The following is an 18546-nucleotide window of genomic DNA, read 5'->3' on the forward strand; positions in this document are numbered from 1 at the left end:
AGCACGAGAGGAGGAGCACCGAGAGGAGGAGCACCGAGACGAGGAGCACCGGGAGGAGGAGCACCGAGAGGAGGAGCACGGGAGGAGGAGCACGAGAGGAGGAGCACCAGAGGAGGAGCACCAGAGGAGGAGCACCAGAGGAGGAGCACGAGAGGAGGAGCACCGAGACGAGGAGCACCGGGAGGAGGAGCACCGAGAGGAGGAGCACGGGAGGAGGAGCACAGGAGGAGGAGCACCAGAGGAGGAGCACCAGAGGAGGAGCACCGGGAGGAGGAGCACCAGAGGAGGAGCACCAGAGGAGGAGCACCGGGAGGAGGAGCACGAGAGGAGGAGCACGAGAGGAGGAGCACCAGAGGAGGAGCACCAGAGGAGGAGCACGAGAGGAGGAGCACGAGAGGAGGAGCACGAGAGGAGGAGCACCGGAGGAGGAGCACGGGAGGAGGAGCACCGGAGGAGGAGCACCAGAGGAGGAGCACCAGAGGAGGAGCTCGAGAGGAGGAGCACCGAGAGGAGGAGCACCGAGACGAGGAGCACCGGGAGGAGGAGCACCGAGAGGAGGAGCACGGGAGGAGGAGCACGAGAGGAGGAGCACGAGAGGAGGAGCACCGGGAGGAGGAGCACGAGAGGAGGAGCACGGGAGGAGGAGCACGAGAGGAGGAGCACGAGAGGAGGAGCACGAGAGGAGGAGCACCGGGAGGAGGAGCACCGGGAGGAGGAGCACGGGAGGAGGAGCACCAGAGGAGGAGCACGAGAGGAGGAGCACCGAGAGGAGGAGCACCGAGACGAGGAGCACCGGGAGGAGGAGCACCGAGAGGAGGAGCACGGGAGGAGGAGCACGAGAGGAGGAGCACGGGAGGAGGAGCACGAGAGGAGGAGCACGAGAGGAGGAGCACCGGGAGGAGGAGCACGAGAGGAGGAGCACGAGAGGAGGAGCACCGGGAGGAGGAGCACGAGAGGAGGAGCACCAGGAGGAGTTCACTCGCTGTTTGTGTTCTTTAAGTGACAGATTTATAGAAACATCAGGTCAGTTTAATGTTGAGCAGCTCTCGTCTAATCTGCCTCTGCTACAGACGGGAACACCTCCCTGCACCTCCCTCCACCTCCCCCCACCTCCTCACACTGAAGGTAAACTGAGATAGAAGGAGAGGAACATCCATCCTGCTACTGTCTGGAACTGTTGGATAAATAATAAACTCAGATAAACTGACTGCTGGAACTCTTTAACCCTCGAGGCTCTGAGACGTCTACAATCAGCTGATTTATGTTTCTGATATCAATATATCGTCAGTTTAAAGGATAATTGTATGAAACTGGGCCAAAATTCCTCTTTTGCAAGGTGTATAGAATATGAGATAACAGTCCCACTTTGAGCCTTAGGGCCCGTTTTGGTCCCATTGGCTCCCATTATAAACACATATTTTAATACTCTGTAATCCTGACATAATATAATACTTTCCCCATGAATCCCTGATAAATATAAGCCTCTCCCTTCAAAATAAAGGGACAACAGGTTTTAGGTCTGATGCAGAGATAAACACACAGTTTCAATGGTTCTCTTAACTTATTAAATATATATCAATGAAAAGCTGAACACCATGAAACTGTTCTTGGTGTGTTGGGATTTATATAAAGGAGTTATTATTATTGAGTTATAATACTGCATATTTTGTGTTTTTGTCATAAGAACCCCTGATTTTCTCAAGAGAAAAAAAATGTTAGGTCTGAAGCTGCTAAAAGATTTGATGCGGTGAAAATGAAAAAAAAAATTACATATCACGTTTCTGACACCTGAGTGAGAGGGCCCGTTCCGGGACCTTAAGGTGTGAAATGTATTTAAAGAGGCCTCGAGGGTTAAAAAGGCTGAAAACATTCAAACAGACTCCAGGAAAACACTAAATATTCCAGCGTGTTTCCATAAAATTAAGACAAAGCAAACATCTAAATGCCAGGTTTAACAATAAATTGTTTTATAAAATGTTTAAAGGGCCCAGATACCACCTGATGACACCAACTGTCCAAAAGCCAAAGACATTAAATCATATACAAACAATCATATAAAACAAAAGAAAAGAGATTAAAAAAAAGTAAAAGTCTTGATGTTTGAGAAGCTGCACTGCAAAAAAGGTTTGTCTAAAAACAAGATTTGTCTAAAAACAATGCTTATTTCCATCTTATTTGTAATCTTAATGTAATAAATCTTGTCAAGGTAAATTATCTGTCCATGCAGCAGATCGTTTCCCTCAGATTTACTGTTTGATCTGGTTTAGACCTTTAGATTTACTGTTTGATCTGGTTTTAGACCTTTAGATTTACTGTTTGATCTGGTTTTAGACCTTTAGATTTACTGTTTGATCTGGTTTCAGACCTTTAGATTTACTGTTTGATCTGGTTTTAGACCTTTAGATTTACTGTTTGATCTGGTTTTAGACCTTTAGATTTACTGTTTGATCTGGTTTTAGACCTTTAGATTTACTGTTTGATCTGGTTTTAGACCTTTAGTTTTACTGGTTTATCTGGTTTTAGACCTTTAGATTTACTGTTTGATCTGGTTTTAGACCTTTAGATTTACTGTTTGATCTGGTTTTAGACCTTTAGATTTACTGTTTGATCTGGTTTTAGACCTTTAGATTTACTGTTTGATCTGGTTTTAGACCTTTAGATTTACTGTTTGATCTGGTTTTAGACCTTTAGATTTACTGTTTGATCTGGTTTTAGACCTTTAGATTTACTGTTTGATCTGGTTTTAGACCTTTAGTTTTACTGGTTTATCTGGTTTTAGACCTTTAGATTTACTGTTTGATCTGGTTTTAGACCTTTAGATTTACTGTTTGATCTGGTTTTAGACCTTTAGATTTACTGTTTGATCTGGTTTTAGACCTTTAGATTTACTGTTTGATCTGGTTTTAGACCTTTAGATTTACTGTTTGATCTGTTTTAGACCTTTAGATTTACTGTTTGAACTGGTTTTAGACCTTTAGATTTACTGTTTGATCTGGTTTTAGACCTTTAGATTTACTGTTTGATCTGGTTTTAGACCTTTAGATTTACTGTTTGATCTGGTTTTAGACCTTTAGATTTACTGTTTGATCTGGTTTTAGACCTTTAGATTTACTGTTTGATCTGGTTTTAGACCTTTAGATTTACTGTTTGATCTGGTTTTAGACCTTTAGATTTACTGTTTGATCTGGTTTTAGACCTTTAGATTTACTGTTTGATCTGGTTTTTAGACTAAACACCTTTTTATCTTAGTCATTCTTCACTAATACTGAGTATTTTTTTCTCCAAATATAAATATTTCATAATCTTCAGCTTAATTTGCTGAAAGTGAGAAAACAAAATATGTAATTGCTTATATTTAGTGTATTTCACTCATTTTGAGGCTGTAAAAAGTTAAATTTTTAAGTAATCTCATCTCTAAACCAGCATTTTATGCTTTTGTTTAGTATATTTCACTTATTTCGGGGCTGTAAAAAGTCACTTTTTAACTAAGTTGATCTTAAAAGCAGCATTTGTCTGATTCTAATCCTTCTAAATGCATCTGTAGACATGCTGGTTTCTAGATTTAACAATCTTAGTTAAATAAATCTAGTCAAGTGAAGGTATCTTGCTGCATGGACAGATAATGAACCTTGTTTTGAGTATCTTTCCCCTCAGGTGTGGTGTTTTATCCCCTCAGATGTGGTGTTTTATCCTGTCTTTAGAGCCTGTGGTGATGAATGGGTTAATAATAATAATACGGCTGATTAATGTTGTGCTTCTGCAACAATAAAACCTTCTTCTACCTTCCACCTCTGGTATCTGGTCTGTAATTAGTGAGCTCAGAGTGACATCGAGGGCAGGACACACACACACACACACACACACACACACACACACACACACACACACTCACACACACACACACACTCACACACACACACACACACACACTCTCTCCCAGGCTGCTGAGAGTCTCATTAGAGTCCTCTGGTGTTTCTGGTGTTCCTGGTTCGGAGGTGTGAAGGTGATTAACTCTTGTCGTTCTGCAGCGACACAAAGACTTTTAGAAGTCTTTTTGTTGTTGTTGTTGTTGTTGTTAACCACACTAACAAACTGTTCAGTCTCTTGTTTACGATCATTTCTGTTCCTCCAGCGTCTGCTCGTCCTCATCAATCAGTCTGAATGGATTTTCAGCTCAATGATGTTTCTTAAAGCACCTGTTTCACCTCATTATCAAACAAACAAACAAACATTTCATTTCATCCATTGATGAAACTAATCCACACTGATAAAAAGGTGTTTAGTCTAAAACCAGATCAAACAGTAAATCTAAAGGTCTAAAACCAGATCAAACAGTAAATCTAAAGGTCTAAAACCAGATCAAACAGTAAATCTAAAGGTCTAAAACCAGATCAAACAGTAAATCTAAAGGTCTAAAACCAGATCAAACAGTAAATCTAAAGGTCTAAAACCAGATCAAACAGTAAATCTAAAGGTCTAAAACCAGATCAAACAGTAAATCTAAAGGTCTAAAACCAGATCAAACAGTAAATCTAAAGGTCTAAAACCAGATCAAACAGTGAATCTAAAGGTCTAAAACCAGATCAAACAGTAAATCTAAAGGTCTAAAACCAGATCAAACAGTAAATCTAAAGGTCTAAAACCAGATCAAACAGTGAATCTAAAGGTCTAAAACCAGATCAAACAGTAAATCTAAAGGTCTAAAACCAGATCAAACAGTAAATCTGAGGGAAATGATCTTGCTGCATGGACAGATAATTTACCTTGACAAGATTTATTAAATTAAGATTATTAAATCTAGAAATAAGCATGTTGAACACTTAAAATAATAAATTAACTCTTAAACCAGATAAAGTAAAGCTGCCAGCAGTGATGAACTGGCCCCAGCAGAGTGACCTGATGATTATTTGGTTCTTACCAAGATAAAAAAAACTTTAGATTTAGAAGTGTTGGATCATTTATCTGGTTTTAAACACCTTTTCTGCAGAGCAGCCCTGTTTCTCCCTCCTGACCCTCCAAACTGTAGAAGTGGAGTGAAGTTGTTCTGCTGCTTCAGATCACAGGAAAAGATACAAATGATGTGATTAATAGTGAGCGACACCAGCTGTAACCTGCACAACAGAAACATCTCCAGAACAAAGAGGAGAGACGGAGCTCAGCAGAACTCCTCTCTGGTGTGATGGAGCTCTCAGGAGCTGCTCAGAGAGAAACTGAGAGGTGGAGGAGCTGCTCCTCTGGTGAGGCTTTTATTCTGAAGCAGTGAAGGGAGATAATGAGTGGTTCTGCTCTCTCCTCCTACCTGAGAGGAGTCAGGGCCAGGCCAGGTGAACCAATCAGCAGCTCTCATCAGAGTCTCCTCACCTGATTACTTCCCCTGGTTGTTTTGGCTGCTGAGCCGAGGAGACACGGTGATTTATAACAGGAAGCAGATTCAGTAGCTCCGCTTTGATTAAAGAGAAGTAATCACCAGGCTCAGAGGCTCCACACGCAGCACAGCTTATAACACTATTATATACTACTATATACTATTATATACTATATAACACTATTATATACTATATAATACTATTATATAGTATATAATAGTATTATATAGTATATAACACTATATAATACTATTATATAGTATATAACACTATATAATACTATTATTTACTATATAACACTATGTAATACTATATAATACTATTATATACTATATAACACTATGTAATAGTATTTATTGTAGGTTTCCAGCAGCTGCCGCCTGCAGCAGGAGCTCCACATGCAGCACAGCTTATAATATTATATAACATATATAATGTCATATTAAACCTGCTTTATTCATCATGTGGAAGGTGTTTACTTGTTAGAAACTTCCCAAAATAAACCAAATGTAGCTTTTTAACTCTGTGTAGTTTTGTTCTGTTTCCTCCATGTCTGACTCCTTCCATCCTGCCTGTATTCACCTTAAAACATGTTTAAATACCATGTTGGTATATTTTTCACCTATATGACCTGATAATAATAATTGATTTTTTATTCTGACTTACTGGATCAACATTTAGAACCAAAAAGAAACAAAGAAAAACCAACATAAATGTGATCTTGTGATTGTGTGTGATCCTGTCATCAACTCTGGTTTTATTCTAGTGGGACTCCATTTGATTTGGCTCTTGTGTGTTTAGGGGAACAATTGGTCATTTTGTGTCTTTTTTAATCATTTTGTGTCTTTTTTTGGTCATTTTGTGTCTTTTGGAGCTGCTAGTGTTCGTTAAAGATGCTCTACAACCTACAGACAGTTGTAAATCTTTCCCGGTGCATCATCACGGAGGAGTTCATGAGTCGTATGGTTTGATGCAGCAGAATCTCTCACTAGTTAGACTGAATATCTGGTCACATCAGTTTATTGTTCACAACCTCCTAAATACCCACACCAAGCCTTTCTCTGAGCCTCGGCAGGCAGAGCTTTATTTCATCTTAACTCGAGTTAAGTTTAAGACTGAAGTCAGTGTTTAACGATGCGGGGACCTGAAGTCTGTCCCCAGCTGGGACGTGAGTCCCCACTTGGTCCTGTAAGTGTGTTCTGGGAGCTACAGACCTGTCCTGTTGGAGTGGTTGTTCTCCTCCTGTTTCAGGATCTGGTAGCATTCTTCTTGAGCTTTCATGTGTTGGACCACCAGGGCACAGTCTGGGTGGATGGCCTCCGCCTGAGGAGAGAGGCCACGCCAGGTTAGGTGCAATCAGGGGACCAGGACACGGAGAGACGGCAGAGAGCGGCACAAGTGATGCATGAAACCAAGGTGCTACCAGGACCATGATTCATTCTTTATGAACTCACACGTGGTGCAGAGACTCCTTCACTATGCATGACTTTAAAATTAATTCACAATGTTTTGAGGGAGCCTCTAGTGGCCGCTGGAGGAACTGAAATATACTAAACAAAAGCAATAAATGCTGGTTTTAAGATGAGATTACTTAAAAATTTAACTTTTACAGGCTCAAAATAAGGGAAATACACTAAATATAAGCAATGACATATTTTGTTTTCTTACTTTTAGCAAATTAAGATGAAGATTATGAAATATATTATATATATTTGGAGAAAAAATACTCAGTATTAGTGAAGAATGACTAAGCTAAAAGGTGTTTAGTCTAAAACCAGATAAAAACAGTAAATCTGAGGGAAATGATCTTGCATTTCTTAAATTAAGATTATTAAATCTAGAAATAAGCATGTTGAACACTTAAAATAAGGACGACGTCACTACTGGAAGTCTTTTTGGGTCATATTTTCATTGTCATTTTTGGTAAATTTTACATATTTTTTTGTGATTTAACATATTTTTTGGGTCATTTTCCATCTTAATTTAATAAATCTTGTCAAGGTAAATTATCTGTCCATGCAGCAAGATCATTTCCCTCAGATTTACTGTTTTTAGCTTTTATTTTTAGACACACCTTTTTTGAATGTGTAGTTTTGTCTCCACTTGCTGCAGAATCTTCCGTCTGATTCAGAATAAATTCAGTTTATAGACTTCACACATTAGAAACAACCAATGGAAGCACAGGGATTCAAAAATAATGCAGAACACAGACAGCTGAACATTTGGGATTTAAACTGATCCCTTTAAAATGGATTCTTGTAAAAAGACAGACAGGTGGGCTGGGGGCTTTTCTCTCTTTCACTGGAACAAAACATTTAAATACAGAAACAGCATTTAATGTCTGCAGTGAGAGGAAAAACATTGATTCTTCCAGAGTCAGCAGCAGAGTTTTACTGTGATTAATGAGTCCATCAGTCCATCTATGTGCTTTACACTCATGTGAACATAATCTGAAGCTTGTTTAATAATCTGAAGATTGTTTAATAATCTGAAGCTTGTTTAATGTTTGAAACTCAGAAAGTCAGAACTAATCTCAAATACAGATGTGTGTCAGTTTTGGGTGTAAAATTATGGAATTATGGACTAAATGATGAAATAAAGATGCGTAAGTCTATGTTAGTTTTCAAGAAGACTTTAAAATCTAAAATTATCAAGGGTTACAATGAAATTTGATTGAATTAGATTTTTCAGTTTAAGCTATCTTGTGTTTTGTAACGATGTGAATTATTCAGTTAATGTAATGTATATAATGTAATGTATATAATGTAATGTATATAATGTAATATATATGCATGTAGATTGTACAGGAGAGGCAAAAATAAGCCTTTAGTGGCTTCAGCCTGTTCCTTTTTCGGTTGCTGTCTGATGGATTCTTTTGTAAAAACATGATTTTATTTTGTCTTTGTTTTGTTTTGTTTTTGCTTTTTGTTGTTGTTTTTTGTAACCGAAATAAAGCATTCATTCATTCATAATAATCTGAAGCTTGTTTAATAATCTGAAGCTTGTTTAATAATCTGAAGCTTGTTTAATAATCTGAAACTTGTTTAATAATCTGAAGCTTGTTTAATAATCTGAAGCTTGTTTAATAATCTGAAGCTTGTTTAACCCATTTAGGCCTAAACTGCCTGTAAAACCTCTGATTGGTGATTTTAAAATCAGTTTCTCTGTAAATCCAACAGAAGTGTCAACTCTTCTACTAAATAATAGATTTTTCAGCCTCTGAAGCAGATAGAAATGAAATTCATAAAGTATCTGAGAGCTTATAGCTGTTATATCTGAGCTCCTCCGCTATAGTCGTCTTCACCATGATTTATAAGTTCTGGAAAAGTCCCATGATGCATTGGGACACTCCCACATGGATTCTGATGCATTTCATTGGCCAAGAGACCGAAAATAGGTGGGAAAAAACTACAAATACTACAAAACCACGTATCCACTTTCCTCTTTAATGGTAGAAAAACACAACAGCTCCCTGTTTTAATGGTAGAAATGTGGTGATGCTTCCCGGATTAAATTGGTTAATATCTGAACCCTGTCTAATAATCTGAACCCTGTCTAATAATCTGAACCCTGTCTAATAATGTGAACCCTGTCTAATAATCTGAACCCTGTCTAATAATCTGAACCCTGTCTCATACATGTAGTCCCTGCAGAGCCAGAGGATGTGGTGTTGTGGTGATGAACCTCTGTTCAGTAACGTGGGAGTTGAACCTCCTCCTGAAGACTTGACGTCTTTTTATTTTCTGAAGAACGTGAAGAGGAGGAGGACAGAAACCTGCAGAGCATGTCGGCCCCAAATAATTATACATGTCTACAATCACTAGAAATATAGATTCCTTCTGCTCCTGCTGCTCTATTAGTGATGTCTGATCATGAGACAGAATAGATCTATTAATGATGTCTGATCATGAGACAGAATAGATCCATTAATGATGTCATGTGACAGAATAGATCCATTAATGATGTCTGATCATGTGACAGAATAGATCCATTAATGATGTCTGATCATGAGACAGAATAGATCCATTAATGATGTCATGTGACAGAATAGATCCATTAATGATGTCTGATCATGTGACAGAATAGATCCATTAATGATGTCATGTGACAGAATAGATCCATTAATGATGTCTGATCATGAGACAGAATAGATCCATTAATGATGTCTGATCATGAGACAGAATATATCCATTAATGATGTCTGATCATGAGACAGAATAGATCCATTAATGATGTCTGATCATGAGACAGAATAGATCCATTAATGATGTCTGATCATGAGACAGAATAGATCCATTAATTATGTCTGATCATGAGACAGAATAGATCTATTAATGATGTCTGATCATGAGACAGAATAGATCCATTAATTATGTCTGATCATGAGACAGAACAGATCCATTAATGATGTCTGATCATGAGACAGAATAGATCCATTAATGATGTCTGATCATGAGACAGAATAGATCCATTAATTATGTCTGATCATGTGACAGAATAGATCCATTAATGATGTCTGATCATGTGACAGAATAGATCCATTAATGATGTCATGTGACAGAATAGATCCATTAATGATGTCTGATCATGAGACAGAATAGATCCATTAATTATGTCTGATCATGAGACAGAATAGATCCATTAATGATGTCTGATCATGAGACAGAATAGATCCATTAATGATGTCATGAGACAGAATAGATCCATTAATGATGTCTGATCATGTGACAGAATAGATCCATTAATGATGTCTGATCATGTGACAGAATAGATCCGTTAATTATGTCTGATCATGTGACAGAATAGATCCATTAATGATGTCTGATCATGAGACAGAATAGATCCATTAATGATGTCTGATCATGAGACAGAATAGATCCATTAATTATGTCTGATCATGTGACAGAATAGATCCATTAATGATGTCTGATCATGTGACAGAATAGATCCATTAATGATGTCATGTGACAGAATAGATCCATTAATGATGTCTGATCATGAGACAGAATAGATCCATTAATGATGTCTGATCATGAGACAGAATAGATCAATTAATGATGTCTGATCATGTGACAGAATAGATCCATTAATGATGTCTGATCATGAGACAGAATAGATCCATTAATGATGTCTGATCATGTGACAGAATAGATCCATTAATGATGTCTGATCATGTGACAGAATAGATCCATTAATGATGTCATGTGACAGAATAGATCCATTAATGATGTCTGATCATGAGACAGAATAGATCCATTAATGATGTCTGATCATGAGACAGAATAGATCAATTAATGATGTCTGTTCATGTGACAGAATAGATCCATTAATGATGTCTGATCATGAGACAGAATAGATCCATTAATTATGTCTGATCATGTGACAGAATAGATCCATTAATGATGTCTGATCAAGAGACAGAATAGATCCATTAATGATGTCTGATCATGTGACAGAATAGATCCATTAATGATGTCTGATCAAGAGACAGAATAGATCCATTAATGATGTCTCATCAAGAGACAGAATAGATCCATTAATGATGTCTGATCATGAGACAGAATAGATCCATTAATGATGTCTGATCATGTGACAGAATAGATCCATTAATGATGTCATGTGACAGAATAGATCCATTAATGATGTCTGATCATGTGACAGAATAGATCCATTAATGATGTCTGATCATGAGACAGAATAGATCCATTAATGATGTCTGATCATGTGACAGAATAGATCCATTAATGATGTCTGATCAAGAGACAGAATAGATCCATTAATGATGTCTGATCAAGAGACAGAATAGATCCATTAATGATGTCTGATCATGTGACAGAATAGATCCATTAATGATGTCTGATCAAGAGACAGAATAGATCCATTAATGATGTCTCATCAAGAGACAGAATAGATCCATTAATGATGTCTGATCATGAGACAGAATAGATCCATTAATGATGTCTGATCATGTGACAGAATAGATCCATTAATGATGTCATGTGACAGAATAGATCCATTAATGATGTCTGATCATGAGACAGAATAGATCCATTAATGATGTCCGATCATGTGACAGAGTTAATCCCTGTAATGGTGAATGTGTCTAATTGATTTGTGTGGTGAATGTGTTTGTGTGTTTGTGTGTTTGTGTAAACAGGTAAACAGCTGATGGAGACAGATGGAGACGCTGCAGGTGAGCGTGACCTTTGACCTCTTGGCCTGCTGCAGGACGTTTAACTCTGTGTAGTTTTGTTCTATTTCCTCCATGTCTGACTCCTTCCATCCTGCTTGTATTCACCACTTAAAACATGTTTAAATACCATGTTGGTATATTTTTCACCTATATGACCTGATAATAATAATAATTGATTTTTTATTCTGACTTACTGGATCAACATTTAGAACCAAAAAGAAACAAAGAAAAACCAACATAAATGTGATCTTGTGATTGTGTGTGATCCTGTCATCAACTCTGGTTTTATTCTAGTGGGACTCCATTTGATTTGGCTCTTAGTGTTTAGAGGAACAATTTGGGTCATTTTGTGTCTTTATGTGACTTTTTTAGTCATTTTGTGTCTTTTTTTAGTCATTTTGTGTCTTTTTTTGGTCATTTTGTGTCATTTTGTGTCTTTTTTCTGTCATTTTTTTAGTCCTTTAGTCCAACATAAAATGTGATTTTGAATCTTTTTTTAACTTTCAAAACACTATCATGCTCAATAAAGAATTGTAAATGTGTCAAATGTGACCAAAGGTGTCAAATCTACCATATAAGAGGGTTCCATCCAGTTCTATCATTTGATACTAAATCTATTTGAGCTTGTCTCCAGTTTTACTTGGTATATCATCATCAAACTGAAACTGGCCTCATGGAGTTTACAGCTAAAATTACAGTAGTTAAAACATTACTGTAAAAAAAACCCGACAGTAGACAGAATGAAAAGTAAAGTAGACGACTGTATTTTTATATTTTTATCATCATTTTGATCAGAATCAGTCCGATACAAACGCTGTTGGAAATCAATTTAAAAACAGTAAATGTATTCATATTATTTTCTTTACTGTATAGAGTAATTACCTGCAATTACTAGTTATTTATACAAAAGATAATGATGACATTTTAATCACATTAACAGCATTGTTTACTGTGCTGTAGTGACATTTACAGTAACATTAAAAATCACAATGTTTAACTGTTTTTATACAGTAAATAAATCAGTACTGTAAACACAACTAAATAATTAGTGTTTAATTATTTTTTATTTTATCTGTAAATGAAAATAGAGTAGTTCTGCTGTAAATATTAATTACAGTAAGTTACTTATTAACCCTTTGATGCACAACACGGTCTAAAGTTCTTATGTTCTATATCTGTTCAATAAATTATTCTAATCTTTGAGTATTCCAGGTTTTCCTCAATTAACTTGATAAAAAACATTAACTTATGTTCCGGCCGCCTGCCGTTCTTTATTTATTGTTTCTCCATATTACTCTTCTGTTTATGTAAATCAGCTGTGAGGTCGCCTGGAGCTGGTTGGACCTTCTGGAGCTGAGAGACGCCTACTTCCTGGTTCTACTTCCTGGTTCTACTTCCTGGTTCTACTTCCTGGTTGCCTCTACTCGTCTGTGATTGGTGCGGCGGAGATTCCTGCCAGTCAGCCAATCAGGACTCTTCAATCAGCCGGCTGCACCTTATAAAGGCTGGTGTGTCCTCAGGTCACAGGTCAGAGGTCAGAGGTCAGAGGTCACGGGGCTGAGAGACAGTCGCTGTGTCCCAAAGTCAAGGAAGGATGCTCAAACGGCTGATTTGAAGGACACTACGTCATCGACAGCTGAAGGACTGTCCCAATGTCGAGGATGCTCCGGAGGACAGAGTCCTTCTTTTGCCCAAATTCCGAGGATGCATGTGTGTATCCTCCGTGCGCTCCGACTACCCATAAAGCATTGCACTCACCGGTCTACCGGGAGATTTAAAAATGGTGAGCATAGAAACAGCGACGCCGGCGGCGCAATATGCATTTAAATATGTAGATATTTACAGTTTACACTGAATGTTGTCACATAACTTACAAAACTGTGTTCAAAGTCAAGAAAAACATAAACATAAACAAATGCCAGAATATTGGTCTAAAGATAATAAACGTCATCTTGATACATTGTCGGTTAAGTTAATTAATGCCGTCTCAGTCGCTAAAGTTATTGTTAATTAATTTATATGCATCAGATGATGATGTACTATGTGCATCTGTGCCATTCAGAAAGTTATACATTTCTTTATTGTGTTTACAGGGACCGAAAGTCCGATATTATCCGTTATTGTTATTTATAAATAACTGTTATTGTACTGTACTGTAAAATAAAAAATAAAAAATCACAGAACATATTTCCATGATGAATTATGCGCCGCTGCATTCATGACACTAAGTAGCGGCCGAATTCAGCCAGGATCACTTAAATATTCAGGTTTAATCCACTTTATGGTTTTTACTTGATAAATCGTGGAGATTCAACCTTAAAGCATCTTCTTCCATTTTCACAAATATAATAATAATTATATAATATGTGTCAGAGTGCTGATGCCAGAGACACATTCATGTCGTGAACTGATTTAGAAATTACGGCGCTGAATTTATTTATGTATTTATTTATTTTTTATTAAACTGATAAGAACAGATACTACACTTGATCTCAGCCAAAGGGCCGAGAGCGGCGCTGAAGTTAAGCAGGACGTCCAATTACACAATGACGCACAGCTGCACACTCTGAAGGCTGTCCCATTAATGTTACACCAGTCAGAGGAAGGACTCTGGCCTCGCCTCCGGAGGACCCGACTCTGAAGGAAGGATCCTACCAAGGAAGGATCCTACCAAGGAAGGATCCTACCAAGGAAGGATCCTTGACTTTGGGACACAGCTAGTGAGTCTGTCTTTACTGTTGGTCACATCAGTTTGTGTAGTTAGTGTGTGTTAGTGTGTGTTGCAGCAGTCTGACTGGTTCAGACAGTGTGTTTTCTTGGACTCTTTGTGAATTCTGTAGGTTTTACAGTTGTTAGATAAAGAGTTTGGACTCCCTTTGTTTAAAGTTTTGTCTGTTTTCTGGAAGCTGATGGGTGCCGACCTCCTTTTGTTCTCTATAAATAAAAATAAATAAACTTTGACTTGACTTTTGTTATTTTCTTCAAGTCAAGAGCTTGGTGATTTATTTTATTTGTATATTGTGTTGCCTCTTTTTGTTAAATGTTGTTGTCTAACTTCTCTTCCTGGTTAATAATCAGCTGATTTAACCAGAACCTCCCAGTGTTTCCTTCCACCTCGTTTCTATTCCTTTTCACATGTTACTGCTCTCAAAACCATCACACTTAAAAAGTATGAAGGGAAAAATGGAAATAATGATCTGTTGTAATAAAAAACAAGATATTCAAAGAATATGTTGAGCACAGAAACACACAGCAGCATGAAACAACAGGAGGAATGAAGAAGGGTCCTCTTTGACTCATGTTGTACATTAGAAGGGTTAATTACTGCCAATAAGTTACTAAAATCACTTTACACTGTGATTAAAAACAGAATTATTTGATCAAATAAAACAAAAAGTGTCCCCGACTTATTACCGCACGTCTAAAAGTGTCATTTATATTTTATTAAATGTTTTTCCATTTGACCATTGTTGTTTCTAGCTGAACGTAGAGCTACAAAACAACTAAAACCAATCAAAACTAAACTAAAACTAAACATTTCAATAAAATAAATACTAAACTAGCAAACTCACTCTAAAAACTGTTATAACCTTGGTAGGAAAATCACTGTTCCAATGAGGGTCCTCACAAAGACAGAGGTACAAGAATGTGTGTGTGTGTGTGTGTGTGTGTGTGGTGCCATTTGAGCAGCTCTTTAATTATTGTAACCTCTCAATCTAAATGGCAACAGTTTACGTGACTGTGATGTCATTTAAATTCAATCACACACACACACACACACACACACAGGGCGGCTGGGTGTGTGTGTGTGTGTGTGTGTTTCCGGCCCTTTAATGTTTCTAATCTATCTCTATCTCCAGGTTCCTGTGTAATATTGATACTCGGCTGTTTCAGACCCTTAAAGGAATATTAAAGGAATATTAAATGAATATTTGGACCTTTTGAGGAATTCTAATTTCACTAATTCATTAAAATAAAGCGTCTTCTCTCCACCATCAGGTGGACTCTAGTGGTTTTATTGATCCTGAACCTGGTCCAGGTCCTCAAGCACCACAACAGAGAACACACTGTAAAAAATATCTGTTTAATTTACAGTAGAATACCATCAGCTGTGGTCGGCAGAACTTCAGCGTAATAAACACAGTGAGTGGGTTTTATACTGTAGATTTAAATGTGAATATCAGCATCATTTTGACGGAGTAGTCCTGTTATTTTAGGGTCATTGTGTCTTTGTGACATCATGATGTTTCTCCTTTCATTTGACAGTAAAATGTGTTTTCTGCAGTTTAAGAGTTTTGTACTATTTCTTGATTTACGGTGATTAAAAGTATCTACTACGGTGATATTCTATGTCTAATTCATTTAATTTATTAACTTATTTCTGATGTGATTTGACAGATATTTCTCCAGAGCAGCTGTCAGCCGGCTGCCTCTCTAACTGCATCATTCCTTTATTTCCCGTCTTCGTCTCCACAAACTGGATTACTGAACTCATTATTCCCCAAAAATCAATGAAGTCATTGTGTCTGAAAGCGGAAAATAAAATAGTTTCATCTTCCTTTAACTCGCTGGCCACCAAAATCAATCAATCAATCAATCAATCAATACCATTTATTCATATTCAGTTAACCCTCTGGAGTCTCCAAACGCTCCAAAGCAGGATTTGATGCACAAGACACAACACGACTAAGAAAAGACACAAAAAGACACAAAATGACCCAAAAAGACAAAAAATGACCAAAAAATGACACAAAATTACTAAAAAAAGATACAAGAAAACACAAAATGACCCAAAAAGACAAAAAATGACACAAAATTACCAAAAAAAGATACAAAAAGACACAAAATGAACAAAAAAGAAACAAAATGACTAAAAAAAAACACAAAATGGCCCAAAAAGACACAGAAAAGACACAAAAATACACAAAATGACCAACATTGTTCCTCTAAACCCACCAGAGCCAAATCAAACAGAGTCCCACTAGAATAAAACCAGAATTGATGACAGGATCACACACAATCACAAGATCACATTTATGTTGGTTTTTCTTTGTTTCTCTTTGGTTCTAAATGTTGATCCAGTAAGTCAGAATAATAAATCAGTTATTATTATCTCTTCTACATCTAGTCTTTGTTCTTGATGTGTTCCAGTTGAATGACTTGATGAAATGTAAATATGTTTCTGAATGTGACATTAAATGAGTTTCCAGCTCAGTCAGAACAAACAACAAACGGGTGAATGAGGATGAAATGGAATAAAAACATTAATATTCTGAACCGTCTCAGTTTCAATCTGCCGTCTGTGCAAATGTGGAGGAAATATTAATGCTTTCTGTTTGTGTCTGAGGGTTAATGGAGTCACAGGAGGGTCTGGTGTTTCTATAGGCACACTGTAAGAAATGTCTGGGTGTTTCTATAGGCACGCTGTAAGAAATGTCTGGCTGTTTCTATAGGCACGCTGTAAGAAATGTCTGGCTGTTTCTATAGGCACGCTGTAAGAAATATCTGGCTGTTTCTATAGGCACACTGTAAGAAATATCTGGCTGTTTCTATAGGCACACTGTAAAAAATATCTGGCTGTTTCTATAGGCACGCTGTAAGAAATGTCTGGCTGTTTCTATAGGCACACTGGAATAAATATCTGGCTGTTTCTATAGGCACGCTGTAAGAAATATCTGACTGTTTCTATAGGCACACTGTAAGAAATGTCTGGCTGTTTCTATAGGCACGCTGTAAGAAATATCTGGCTGTTTCTATAGGCACGCTGTAAGAAATATCTGACTGTTTCTATAGGCACGCTGTAAGAAATATCTGGCTGTTTCTATAGGCACGCTGTAAGAAATGTCTGGCTGTTTCTATAGGCACGCTGTAAGAAATATCTGGCTGTTTCTATAGGCACGCTGTAAGAAATGTCTGGCTGTTTCTATAGGCACACTGTAAGAAATGTCTGGCTGTTTCTATAGGCACACTGGAATAAATATCTGGTGTTTCTATAGGCACGCTGTAAGAAATATCTGGCTGTTTCTATAGGCACGCTGTAAGAAATGTCTGGTGTTTCTATAGGCACGCTGTAAGAAATATCTGGCTGTTTCTATAGGCACGCTGTAAGAAATGTCTGGTGTTTCTATAGGCACGCTGTAAGAAATATCTGGCTGTTTCTATAGGCACGCTGTAAGAAATGTCTGGTGTTTCTATAGGCACGCTGTAAGAAATGTCTGGTGTTTCTATAGGCACGCTGTAAGAAATGTCTGGTGTTTCTATAGGCACGCTGTAAGAAATATCTGGCTGTTTCTATAGGCACGCTGTAAGAAATGTCTGGCTGTTTCTATAGGCACACTGTAAGAAATGTCTGGGTGTTTCTATAGGCACGCTGTAAGAAATGTCTGGTGTTTCTATAGGCACGCTGTAAGAAATATCTGGCTGTTTCTATAGGCACGCTGTAAGAAATGTCTGGCTGTTTCTATAGGCACGCTGTAAGAAATATCTGGCTGTTTCTATAGGCACACTGTAAGAAATATCTGGCTGTTTCTATAGGCACACTGTAAAAAATATCTGGCTGTTTCTATAGGCACGCTGTAAGAAATGTCTGGCTGTTTCTATAGGCACACTGGAATAAATATCTGGCTGTTTCTATAGGCACGCTGTAAGAAATATCTGACTGTTTCTATAGGCACACTGTAAGAAATGTCTGGCTGTTTCTATAGGCACGCTGTAAGAAATATCTGGCTGTTTCTATAGGCACGCTGTAAGAAATATCTGACTGTTTCTATAGGCACGCTGTAAGAAATATCTGGCTGTTTCTATAGGCACGCTGTAAGAAATGTCTGGCTGTTTCTATAGGCACGCTGTAAGAAATATCTGGCTGTTTCTATAGGCACGCTGTAAGAAATGTCTGGCTGTTTCTATAGGCACACTGTAAGAAATGTCTGGCTGTTTCTATAGGCACACTGGAATAAATATCTGGTGTTTCTATAGGCACGCTGTAAG

The 18546-nt window shown here is 37.7% G+C and overlaps 1 protein-coding gene and 1 non-coding gene across 2 annotated transcripts in view; both read right to left on the bottom strand.

Moving 5' to 3' along the window:
• The window catches only part of LOC131978232 (pituitary adenylate cyclase-activating polypeptide type I receptor-like), a 48754-nt gene that overhangs the window by 27887 nt on the left and 2321 nt on the right, over positions 1-18546 (bottom strand). The window contains exon 2 of the mRNA XM_059341803.1: positions 6581-6689. Within this exon, the coding sequence (XP_059197786.1) occupies positions 6581-6689 (109 nt within the window). The remainder of the gene's footprint in view (positions 1-6580; positions 6690-18546) is intronic.
• LOC131978447 (U2 spliceosomal RNA) lies at positions 13878-14077 on the bottom strand. Its single transcript, XR_009394963.1, has one exon. It is a non-coding gene; the product is annotated as a U2 spliceosomal RNA (small nuclear RNA).

Source organism: Centropristis striata, chromosome 9 (genome assembly GCF_030273125.1).
Source record: "Centropristis striata isolate RG_2023a ecotype Rhode Island chromosome 9, C.striata_1.0, whole genome shotgun sequence".
NCBI lineage: Eukaryota > Metazoa > Chordata > Actinopteri > Perciformes > Serranidae > Centropristis > Centropristis striata.